This window comes from Salvelinus fontinalis, chromosome 16 (genome assembly GCF_029448725.1).
Source record: "Salvelinus fontinalis isolate EN_2023a chromosome 16, ASM2944872v1, whole genome shotgun sequence".
NCBI lineage: Eukaryota > Metazoa > Chordata > Actinopteri > Salmoniformes > Salmonidae > Salvelinus > Salvelinus fontinalis.
In genome coordinates this window covers 15,723,463-15,736,016 of record NC_074680.1, presented here as the reverse complement: position 1 = coordinate 15,736,016, position 12,554 = coordinate 15,723,463, and the positions used below count along the sequence as shown (strand labels likewise).

The following is a 12,554-nucleotide window of genomic DNA, read 5'->3' as shown; positions in this document are numbered from 1 at the left end:
CTCCTGCCTGCCGAACACCTGCCCTCACCATCGTTAATAGAATTGCGGGAAAACAGTGCCCGGCAGGGAGGCGTGAAGGACACGGTTTACCGGGTGCCCCCGCCTCCCGCTAACACAGCAGGTGAAAGGCTGGGGTGACACATGTGCTAGCTGACTAGCTAGCTTGTGAGTTAGAGACACTGTGTGCTAGCTTGATAGTTAGCTAGCACACTGTCTCACCCCAGCATGCTGTGTACCTGAGAAAAACGTGCCCGACAGGCGGGGGCGAAGGACACTGTCTACCGGTCGTCCCCGCTAGCACAGCAGACGGGAGGCTATGGCGACACAACTGTGTGTTAGCTAGTGAGCGACACAGTGTCACTCCCGCCTCCAGCCAGCTGTGTACCGGAGAAAACCGTGCCCGACAGGCGGTGGGCAGTATTGAGTAGCTTGGATGAATAAGGTGCCCAGAGTAAACTGCCTGCTACTCAGTCCCAGTTGCTAATATATGCATAGTATTTGGATATTTGGATAGAAAACACTCTGAAGTTTCTAAAACTGTTTGAATGATGTCTGTGAGTATAACAAAACTCATATGGCAGGCAAAAACCTGAGAAAGAATCCAACCAGGAAGTGGGAAATCTGAGGTTGATCGTTTTTCAACTCATTCCCTATTGAAGATACAGTGGGGTATTGGTCATGTTGCACTTCCTAAGGCTTCCACTAGATATCAACAGTATTTAGAACCTTGTTTGATGCTTCTACTGTGAAGTGGGGCCGAATGAGAAGGGATTGAGTAAGGTCTGCCATGAGCTGAACATTCGCTGACCATGCACGTTCACGTGAGAGCGAGCTCTGTTCCATCGCATTTCTGAAGACAAAGGCACTCTCCAGTTGGAACATTATTGAAGATTTATGTTAAAAACATCCTAAAGATTGATTCTATACTTCGTTTGACATGTTTCTACGGACCTGTAATTGGACTTTTCGTCTGAACTTTTACCTGGACCTGCCCAAAACGGAGTAATTTAGACATAAAGGATGGACATTATCGAACAAAACAAACATTTATTGTTGAACGGGGATTCCTGGGAGTGCATTCTGATGAAGATCATCAAAGGTAAGTGAATGTTTATAATGTTATTTCCGACTTCTGTTGACTGCACAATATGGCGGATATCTTTTTGTCTTGTTTGGGCTCTGAGCGCCATACTCAGATTATTACATGGTTTGCTTTTTCCGTAAAGCTTTTTTGAAATCTGACACAGCGGTTGCATTAAGGAGAAGTGTATCTAAAGTTTCATGCATAACACTTGTATTTTCATCAACATTTATAATGAGTATTTCTGTAAATTGATGTGGCTCTCTGCAAAATCACTGTATGTTTTTGGAACTACTGAATATAACGTGCCAATGTATACTGAGATTTTTTTTATATAAATATGAACTTTATCGAACAAAACATACATGTATTGTGTAACATGAAGTTCTATGAGTGTCATCTGATGAAGATCATCAAAGGTTAGTGATTAATTCTATCTCTATTTCTCTTTTTGTGACTCCTCTCTTTGGCTGGAAAAATGGCTGTGTTTTTCTGTGACTTGGCTCTGACCTAACATAATCGTTTGTGGTGCTTTCGCCGAAAAGCCTATTTGAAATCAGACATGTGGTGGGATTAACAAGAAGTGTATCTTTTAAATGGTGTGAAATACTTGTATACTTGAGGACTTTTAATTATGAGATTTCTGTTGTTTGAATTTGGCGCCCTGCATTTCACTGGCTGTTGTCATATCGATTCCGTTAGCAGGATCTCAGCCATAAGAAGTTAACGCCACCAACTGTTCTGGAGCGAAGACGCCTCCCACCTGTCTTAACTAAAAAATGTACCAATATAAGTGTAAAGAGGAGTTCCTACATATGCAGGAATGCCCACATGCAGGAACGCCCCGAATTATGGTCCGCAATTGCACCCTTCTCACATTATTTGTGGTGGTGTTGATTGCTCCGCCCCGTTCGGTAGTTTTAGCTGAGCAGAAACTGTGCAACTTGATCTCAAGCCTAGTGAAGAACCATGGGGGGGTTCACTCCTGCCTCCAGCCATGCGTGTGAAAGAGTTCCCAGTCACTGAGTGCGCCGAGAATACGAGCTAGAGAGAAGAGGATCACAGAGAGACAGCTGCTATATAGAGAAGATCAAGAAGCAATGGGAATTTGATAATAAATTAATAAAGTGACAATCGTAGGCTACCGAAACAGTGTTTTGTATTGTCGTTTTCTAATTATTGTTTAAGTTCGTTTGTTTGAGATGCAAGCAATGGATCCAATAACGAAGTGGACACCAAAGCAAGTTGTCGACTGGATGAAAGGTATGGTTGGATCACTTTCACAATAATTGCCCATGTTAACCCCTATATGAAACTTGAAACCAGCACACAATACGGCATATTCGCCATTCCCTGCAACGCGCTTTTTGTTTATTTCGAGTTTCGTTAACCACTATGTGCAGCCGCAAACTGTCGACCCTGACAACTTGTTGCACATAGAACAAAGGTAAACATATGCATAATCTATTTAGATATTCTTCTTATATATATTGTAAATTACTAATGTTTTGAAGTTTCATTCAAAATATATTACAAGTAACAGCTGTGTTATCTTTGACAGACACTCAAAATGATTGTGACAAGTGAAACAACGTTTCCAGCCAGATTGCCACATTGTTTGAGAAGGGCGCAGTATTGCCACTTGCACTGTTCTTTGAGAAGTCGACTTCAGACCGCGATACATTTTGGCATCTGACTGGCAATAAGAGTAATAACCAAAAACAGTGCAGTCATATGTAGGTTCACAACTTAGCAAGCAAAATGTGTTACAATAGTTTTTTTTTTTTTACTAGAGGCATAATTGAGTTGAATATGAGTCTTAATGAATTATAATTGTCCCAATAAGCTAGTTATGACAAAATGCTTAACACTGGACTCAACTCAAAACTGTGATATTTGGGTTAAACAAACACAGCTAGGAAAATGTTGTATTGGAACACCTAGCTCTCAAACTCTTCTCCATATGTAGTTTTCAGCCCTAACTTTCACCAACTGTTGGCTCCATGTGAACTAACGTTACACTTAACGTTTAGAAACGTCAGTAGTCATCGCTTTCAAACCGGTTTTCGAAACATGCTGATGTGCCCCTCATATTTCATATCAGCAAGAAGTAATCTTTCAAATAAAAAATATACACTTACTGTAGCAGTTTTGCACAGATCCACAAGCTGTCTGTGCCTCCAGTTGTCAAACTACACTTCCTCCCAAGTTAGGCTTACACACAGGTATTCGGAGCAAGCTAGATAGCTAATTACCACAGGTTGCATCCTACGTCTTACATGAACAAGGGATGTAACATGCAGATAAAGCTGAGGGAACACTGACCCTAATAAAGGTGTGTAGTAGTTTAACCTTTTGGTTTTGTGATTTTTTTTTTTTGCTGATATGAAAGATAAGTTCCTTGTGTTTCCAGAACCATACCTCAAGCAATGTGTTTTAACGTTCAGAGGATCACCGAGATCTTATCAAACCTCCCCTGACCAGAAGATACTATCATCAATAGGTGCTAAAGCAGTTAGCATATATAAATGGGGTATGGAACACCCAGCAGGTTCTTGCTCTGAGACTTCAATCTGGAATGCTGGTTATGGAAATGTATGACATCGCCAAAGGACTATTTTCTTTGAACTACCTGAGCCCTTTCACAATGTTGGCATGTAAAGTGACTGTCTGCTACTGGTATATGAAGTATCAACAGTCACCGATACACAGCTACACTCCACCTTTGTTTCAAGGGATGTCATGGAAGGTATATGAAACATTTTAGGTGGATAGAAGTGCCTCTTGTGCTCGCCTTTATCAAAATCTGAAGGATCAAAAGGTGTTTCAACTTTCAAGTACAATATGTCAACATGACCCAAGGCCATCTGCCAGTGAATTATCTCAACCTGGTCTCAGAGCATTTCGTATTATTCTGTACGTAAATCCGAAACACTCCATTTTAGGATTATATGTTACGTATGGTATGTATTAATTTGTGGATGTCCATCACCCATTTCGTATGATATGGTACGAATTTGCAAAATGTATGATATGTTACGAATTATAGCTAGGTGGCTAATGTTAGCTAGCTCGTTAACATTAGCTAGGAGTTAGGTTAATGGGTTAGAGTTAGTGGGAAGGGTTAGCTAACGTGCAAAGTAGTAAGTAGTTGAAAAGTTGCTCAAATGCATGAGATTGAACTCGTAACCTTTGGGTTGCTTGATGTTCGGGTTATATCCCTGACCAACCACCCTCCCTTTCCTTTTTGACTGAAGTAACAATACCAAACATAACATGTCATACTAAATGGTGTGTCTCAGAGTTACGTACAGAATAAGACCAGGTTGAGTATCTGTATGTCAAGAGAAAAGTAAGAACTGAAATGGTTTGATATATCCTAGGGTCTTGATTTTTTTCCAGAGTAAAGTTATTTGATAGCTCCTACTTCTTTCACTTCCCTGAACTGAAAATCCACAGCCGCCCGCTCTTCAGTAGTTGCTGAATGAAGCAAACCTGATGTGTGGCCTCCTACTGTTCCTGTTCAGTGTGTAGATGTGCTAAAGGGATTGTGGGGGGTTACTCTGTGCACCCAATGAATAGAGCCAGTTCAGTGGATGGAGGGTGGATTAGCTCAGTAGACAGCCAGAGAGAAGAACGAGCAGGTCCTGTCTGACTCAGCAGTTATCCACTGGAGGGTCTTACCACTGGATTTTTAGAGGGCTCTGTTCTGTGGACAGCCAATGAACAGCCGCTGTGCCTAAAATGACAACGGGCCATTTGTGCCTAACATGCGGTTTAAACTCAACAAACACCAGTGATGCGTGTGCTCATTGCCCTACGGTTGTTTTCTTCAGAGGGATCATGGTTGCTTTAGTGTGTTTTTGGTCAACAGACGTTTGTTGACTTGATTGTTTGAAGCTTATTAGTTGTGGTCCGTGAATGTATATTGTGACTGAAAGGCTAGTTAAATCTCTCCATTTAACATTGTGTTGGACTGGATGTTCTGCGGCACCATTCTCACGAGGTCGTCAAGCGTTCAATTAAAGGATTACATTTATTTTTCAGGTCCAGCTGAAACTTGACTTCCTCTTTTAACTGTCTCGTAATAAAGCAAACACCTCACGGCACAACGCCTTTCCCCAGTGTGACCTACTTGTTGTGTGTATGTACTGACATGTATGTTTAACGGACAGATGTAAACACATGCACACAACATGGTAATGCATGTCAATAATTTTTTGTCAGACCCCAGTAAGACTAGCTGTTGCCATTGGTGCCGGCTAATGTGGTTCTTAATTAAATCAAACCCCTCTAAATTGGAGAGGTGCGGGGGCTGCCACATTGGGTGCCCGGGGAGCTGCTGTTGTGGAGGTTTAAATGCCTTGCTTTGACAGATTTTTCAACTTGTCGGCTCAGGGATTCAAACTGGCAACCTTTCGGTTATTGGCCCAATGCTCTAACCACTAGGCTACCTGCCACCACTCACCATACTACCTTATGCACTAATATAGTGAAATTCACTTTATAAAGTTTGAATTCAAATTAAAATGTTCCTTTGCAATTGTACTAACAAACAAAAGCACACAGACACATGTAGGACCACACCGGGTTTAGAAGTTGATGGCAGACTCCAGTCATTTTCCAAATATAGTCTTGAATCCGTGACTAATGCCCAGACTGAGGTGAGCTAGTGATATTCTGAGAATGCTTAGTTCAAAATTCAGCTGAGTAGTTTCACACTTTCAACTCAATACATTTTTTTCTCCCTACTTGTCCTTCTACTTACTTGGGAAATTGTGTCAAGTTTGTTCAGGCATTCCGAATATGCAAATTTACACATACTGTTCAAGTTGGTGAGTAAGAAGAGGCATTCATGGTAATGTGAGTTTTGCCACACAAACTGTCTGCTGACTAGTTTTAAGATAAATATCAGCAGTATAGTGTTACAGTAACGATATGTTCCAAGGTCTTCAATATTTGACAACGACAACTGCTCTTGCATGCAGACTGTTGTAATTGGTGTGAGAAATGTAGCGACAGGTTTATTTTTAAGCAATGGGTCACGATTAGCAAGTGGTTGATCTAGTGGCCTACATCTGTCCCAATGAGGTAACAAGATGGAAGTTTCAAAAGTAAAGAGTGTGCATTGACATGCCAAATTGGTGATTAGCATTGACATGCCACATTGGTGATTAGCATTGACATGCCACATTGGTGATTAGCATTGACATGCCACATTGGTGATTAGCATTGACATGCCACATTGGTGATTAGCATTGACATGCCACATTGGTGATTAGCATTGACATGCCACATTGGTGATTAGCATTGACATGCCACATTGGTGATTAGCATTGACATGCCACATTGGTGATTAGCATTGACATGCCACATTGGTGATTAGCATGTGTGTACAGGATTGTGCATGCAGTAAGAGTGTAAAACCATAGCCGCAAGAAGACGTTTGGGGGTGGGGGGTGCTGCAATAATGTTTTCCGAGGCTATGTATGCAGTGCACTCTCATGCCCAGTGGCGTTGCTTATGGAGCATGTACGAGGCCTTCTCATGATCCTTATCAGGCAATAATGGTGTCGCCGCGTAGTGTTGACCCTTATTAAGCCATGCGCCTCTCTCTACTACACATGAGAATGCCCTTCTCTCTCCTCCCGTATGCTGGTACATGTTTGAACAGTCCTCACAATGAAGGCTTTATTAATCCCCTAAGATAACCTGCATCGACTGTGTGTACAGCCAGCAGAGAGGCAGGTGTTCATGTCATCTGAACTGGTCTTGGCGCCACGGGACTCCCCTCCACCCTACTAGTGTCTCGTTCATAGAAGTAAAGAGGCAGGTTTTTCCATGGAAATCATTCAGATAAAACCGTGTCCTTTGTCACTAACCAATTTCCAGTCATCCTGTCATTCTCTCTTTAGAGCTGACCTATTGATCTAGAGAGATCTGTGGGACTTCCTAGTGGGAAGGGTTTTAGACTTCTGGGAAGCTGTGTAAGAGGATTTTCCCCGGGGGACAGGGACTTGAAAGTGATGACGACAGTTGCGCCCTGCCTGTCCTGTTTCTCACAGGCCCATGTGTTTTAACCTGATCGGTAAGAGCTCACCACATGGGGACTTCTTAAGACGTTGTTAATATTTCTCCTTTGTCCTAGTTGTGTGCAACAGTATTAGATTGAGTGAGTTGGTGGTTAGACCAAGGATTTAATCATTTATTAGAATGTACACAATATTTTCTGAGGTTCATAAAAGGTTGCAAACTGTAAACCAGAATCCGTTGACATTTGCATGATCCACCAACATTCATTTTATGATGCTCTGGAAACTGGGCAGCAGCAGTTTGCTTTTCATGTGCATCGCAAATCTCCCAGATCATCTGTGCTTAGCAGTGCTGCTAGAGGTTTGGCCCCAGTCTGCCCTAAGAGTATTGGCCTCAAACACACACAGAGCTTAACACTTAGGGACTGAAAAGAACTGAAACCTGAGGTGGCACTGCACAGGGCACACACGGGTCACTGCAGCATAGTGGTTGACTGCCCATGCAGAGAGTTGTTTGTGTGTGCGCTTGAGATCGAGAGATGGTGTACCTCAACTTCGGAATCATTTGAGGGATATTCCTGGACTTAACATAGTGTTGTAAACAACTTACATGGTTGGTATTTATTTTGACCTCACACAAGAGTGTCTTTTAATTACGTGTTTTGTGTTATGCACAGTGACGACAAATAAGCCATCAGTGACAAATAGGCCTTTTAGATAAGGGCAGGAAGTGCACACTACAGTGGTGTTGCTGGTAATACCACAGCATTATGGAGTCAGCTATGCTATAACAGTCACTGGATATGACAGGAATGTGTTGGGCTGGCTTTCTGCTACTGAACCAAACTACTGCCTCAGTGAATCAGCAGTGAAAACATGCATGAATGTCCTTTTATGCACTTGCCCCACCAGTTGCTTCTAGAGGATTTACATGCCTGAGCCAGAATGACTGCTCAGCCTCTCTCGGTAAAGAACACACTGCATATACACATACAAGTCCAAGTCCTCTCACTCCCCCTCACACTGTTATTGTTCGCTCATTTATCCTAAGCGCTCTCATGCTACAACAAAATTAACATATGTTGTATACTGGGAATTGAGCAATATTTTGTGGCTCAAGTATGCCTAGATAGTCATGTATGATATGTGAGACCGCATGTAAAGAACATGTCTAGGCAAGTCTACGTTCTACCAACCACAGGCTGTCCCAAGAGATTGCATTCCTCATGTTGGCTATCCCCACCGCTGACGTTAACATGTAATGTCTAGGGTTGCTCATTTTGGGGAATATTCAGAGGTGAAAACTCCATGGAAATGAATGAAAATATGCTAATTAATATTCATACCATTTAAATGTAGATGTTGTTTTTCATTGGATATATTTACCATATCATATGGAGACATAATTGCAAATTATTAAATCCTTCCAATAGAATTACAATTTTTTGTTATGACTTGAACTTTAATTAAATTAGTTGACTCATCACATGGGATGATTTCACTGAACAACAAAAGGGAATATTGAATGATCCCCAATGATCCATTGCGTCTCCCAAAAACGTTTTCAACATACATATGTAAAATGATAGTCTAGAAACTAAAGCTTTGGTTGTCTTCCTCTCAGGCTTCCATGTCTTCTCCCTGGACCTCCTCAATGTCCACCTCTTGACCATCAGATTCTGAGGCCTCATCTTCACTGTCACTTTCCAACCTTGTTGAGGATGGCTCGTTGTCAGGCTCAAAAAGCCTCAAATTTTTCAACCCTTGTATTGGTCAGCCTGTTGCGTGCTTTGGTGTGAGTGTGTTCCCAAACAAGGACCGAATGCGCTTTGATGCGGCTGTTGTTGGTGGGATTTGGAGGATGATGGAGGCAACAGGGGAAAGAGCCTCAGATTCACAAAGTCCCTTCCACCAGTTGGCTGATGAGATATGTTGGCACCACTGCCATATTGCATCTCCATCCCAAAGCCCTTGCTTGGAAGTGTACTTCGCCAGACTGCCAAGAACCTTGCCCTCATCCAGGCCAAGGTGGCGAGACACATTAGTGATGACACCATAGGCCTTGTTGATCTCTGCACCAGACATGATGCTCTTGCCAGCATACTTGGGGTCCAACATGTACGCTGCAGAGTGTATGGGCTTCAGGCAGAAGTCTTCACGCTTTTTGATGCATTTCAGAATTGCAGTTTCCTCTGCTTGGAGCAACAGTGAAGTGGGCAGGGTAGTACCGATTTCTTCTCTTACATCTGCAAGCAGAGTCTGAACATCAGACAGGATGGCATTGTCTCCCTCAATCCGTGCAATATCTACTGCTATAGGTTTCAGGCTGCTTACCACTCTCGCCCAAAATACATCATCCAGGAGGATCCTCTTGATGGTCCTGTCCATATTGGCAGACTGTGATATGGCCATTTCTTGGAAAGACACCTTCCCCACCAGGAGACTGTCAAACATGATGACAACACCACTCCAGCAGGTGTTGCTGGGCAGCTTCAATGTGGTGCTCTTATTCTTCTCACTTTGCTTGGTGAGGTAAATATGCTGCTATTACTTGATGATCTGTCACATACCTAACCATTTCCCTGGCTCTCTTGCAGAGTGTATCCATTGTTTTCAGTGCCATGCTGTCCTTGAGGAGCAGATTCAATGCATGAGCAGCACAGCCAATGGGTGTGATGTGAGGGTAGGACTCCTCCACTTTAGACCAAGCAGCTTTCATGTTCGCAGCATTGTCTGTCACCAGTGCAAATACCTCTGTGGTCCAAGGTCATTGACTGCCTTCAGCTCATCTGCAATGTAGAGACGGTGTGTCTGTTGTCTCTTGTGTCTGTGCTCTTGTAGAATACTGGTTGAGGGGTGGAGAGGATGTAGTTAATTATTCCTTGCCCACAACATTCGACCACCCATCAGAGATGATTGCAATACAGTCTGCTTTCTCTATGATTTGCTTGACCTTCATTTGAACTCTGTTGAACTCTGCATCCAGCAAATGAGTAGATACAGCATGTCTGGTTGGAGGGGTGTATGCTGGGCAAAGAACATTCAGAAATCTCTTTCAATACACATTGCCTGTGAGCATCAGAGTTGAACCAGTTGCATACACAGCTCGAGCAAGACATTCATCAGCATTTCTCTGACTACGTTCCTCCATTGTCAAAAAAACTTCTGATTCCAGGAGGACCATGAGCTGTTGCTATCGATAAGGTGTCACCTCGAATAGAAGTAAAGGGACTTTTGTCAGAGGTTGCTTGTTGTGAGCTTTATGCACTTGGCCAGATGATTCTGCATCTTTGTTGCATTCTTCACATGATTTGGCACAGTATTTGCAAATGTACACAGCTTTTCCTTCTACATTAGCTGCAGTGAAATGTATCCACACGTCAGATAGTGCCCGTGGCATTTTCCTGTAAAGATTAGAAAAAAAGTGTAATAAAAATACAATTCCATGAACAGATAAATAGTTAAGCAGTTAGATTAAACAACTCCTTTGTAAGATAAATGTTTGAAAATGAAACATGTATGGAAACAGGTGAATTAACACTCCTCCTCAGTTAGCATGCTCAAGCAAGCTAAAACCCACATGGTAGCAAAAACTAACTAGCAGAAATTAACAAGTTAGAAATTATTTAAACACTGTCACAATCGTCGTAACGTGGAAGAGAGGAGGACCAAGGCGCAGCGTGATAACAATACATCTTCCTTTTATTTGAAGACGAAACTAAAACTATACAAACTAGACAAAACAACAAACGACCGTGAAGCTATAAAACGAAAGTGCAGACCCAAGCAACTGTCGTAAAGACATAGACAATCACCCACGAACTACCTAATGAATATGGCTGCCTAAATATGGTTCCCAGTCAGAGACAACGATAGACAGCTGTCTCTAATTGAGAACCAATTTAGGCAACCATAGACATACATACACCTAGACTGAACACTGCCCCATAAACATACAAAAACCCTTAGACAATACAAAACACATACACCCCCCATGTCACACCCTGACCTAACTGAAATAATAAAGAAAACAAAGATAACTAAGGCCAGGACGTGACACACACTTTGCTGTAGGCTACTATTTACAAGTTAACAAAAAAGGATGTATGTCACAATATAATCACCCCACCCAGGATTGTAATACAAAACTTACTAGAAAGTTAACAGTTAACCAGTATATTGGTGTTGAGAACAATTCCACACATCTGACTTCCCCTTTTACCTCATGAGCACCCAGTAGCCTAAACATTCCTCAGTTTCGAGTTTATTTGTCACGTCCTTTGCATCCATTTTCTGTTATGGTGTTCAGAGTTTGTTATAACCAATTTATTGATGTGATTGACATGCTGTAGGTCAGGCCATATTGGTCATGTGCATGTGATGCATACATGTGTCACGTAAAGAGAGCTAGGTTTGAGGGAATAGGGAATGTTTTTCCTAAACAAATTAGGGATTTCAGTAACAACTTTATAGTCAGAAATTGCTGTAGTTATGTTGCAGCTTCAGCAACACGGACAGCGCAATACACACTGTTGATGTGTGGTGGTCGCTGCAGCAGGGAGGAGAGGGAAATAACGGGTGCTAGTCACAGTCACTCACTGTCTTCTTTTTTAAATTTCTTTACACAGTGCAGCAAGTCTGAGCCTGGCCCGGCACAATCAAATCAATTTCTGGTCGGACTACCTCTAGTCATTCATTTGTGTGTCCTAATTATTTAATCAACCCGTGTGCTTAAAAAATCAGACAAGCTCATTGAAAATAGTTGATTTGATTTTAAAAAAAACATAGAATGTGTCTACATATGGAAAATACATGTTTAAAAATTTTGACCAAACGATTTGTCGAAATAACAGACGACTCTTCGTCGGCCAATATTTATTTTTTTTAGTCGAAGACAGCCCTGGTAATGTCTGCCTTTTGTAGTTTATATGTTATGTTAGCACTCAGACTACTGATATCTCCTGTCTCAAGGAGAATATTACCATTTTAGTGGTCCAACACAATCCTATAACTAGGATTTGTGTGTGCTTCTTTTCATTCAGAATGTGCTTCTTTCCATCCATTCAGGTCTGTCAATGTACTGTAAGTGTTGGCAAGCATCCATATCTAGCTAGAGATGTTTACACACTGTAACTGCCTCTTTAGATCAGCCACCTCTTGTTGACTCCCTACATTAAAATGTCCTGATGTACAAAGCAGCTGTGATGGACCCGCTTTCTTTTCCCACATTCCTCTAGCAGTACTTTGAGTCCCTGGGCTCCCTGGTGTGGCTCTCCCTACTGTGGCCCTACGGCCATGGCAGGCAGGGTGGTGAGAGAATGGATGGATGAGGAAGGTTTGGCGGGCTTCAAGGATATGAAAAACACCTGGTGGACCCTTGGGAAATCCCACTGTCTTTTTGGTTAATTACAAGTCAACTGTGTGTGTGTGTGTGTGTGTGT

General features: G+C 42.2%; 1 protein-coding gene across 2 annotated transcripts in view; it reads left to right on the top strand.

Annotated features, from left to right (window-relative positions):
* The first annotated feature begins 1,999 nt into the window (after positions 1-1,999).
* Positions 2,000-12,554, top strand: part of LOC129812700 (connector enhancer of kinase suppressor of ras 3-like) — a 72,332-nt gene continuing 61,777 nt past the window's right edge. Inside the window, exon 1 of one of the 2 annotated variants that reach the window (XM_055864507.1) lies at positions 2,000-2,344. In XM_055864507.1, the coding sequence (XP_055720482.1) occupies positions 2,284-2,344 (61 nt within the window). In that variant the 5' untranslated portion in view covers positions 2,000-2,283. The remainder of the gene's footprint in view (positions 2,345-12,554) is intronic. The other variant, XM_055864506.1, reaches the window with a different exon arrangement.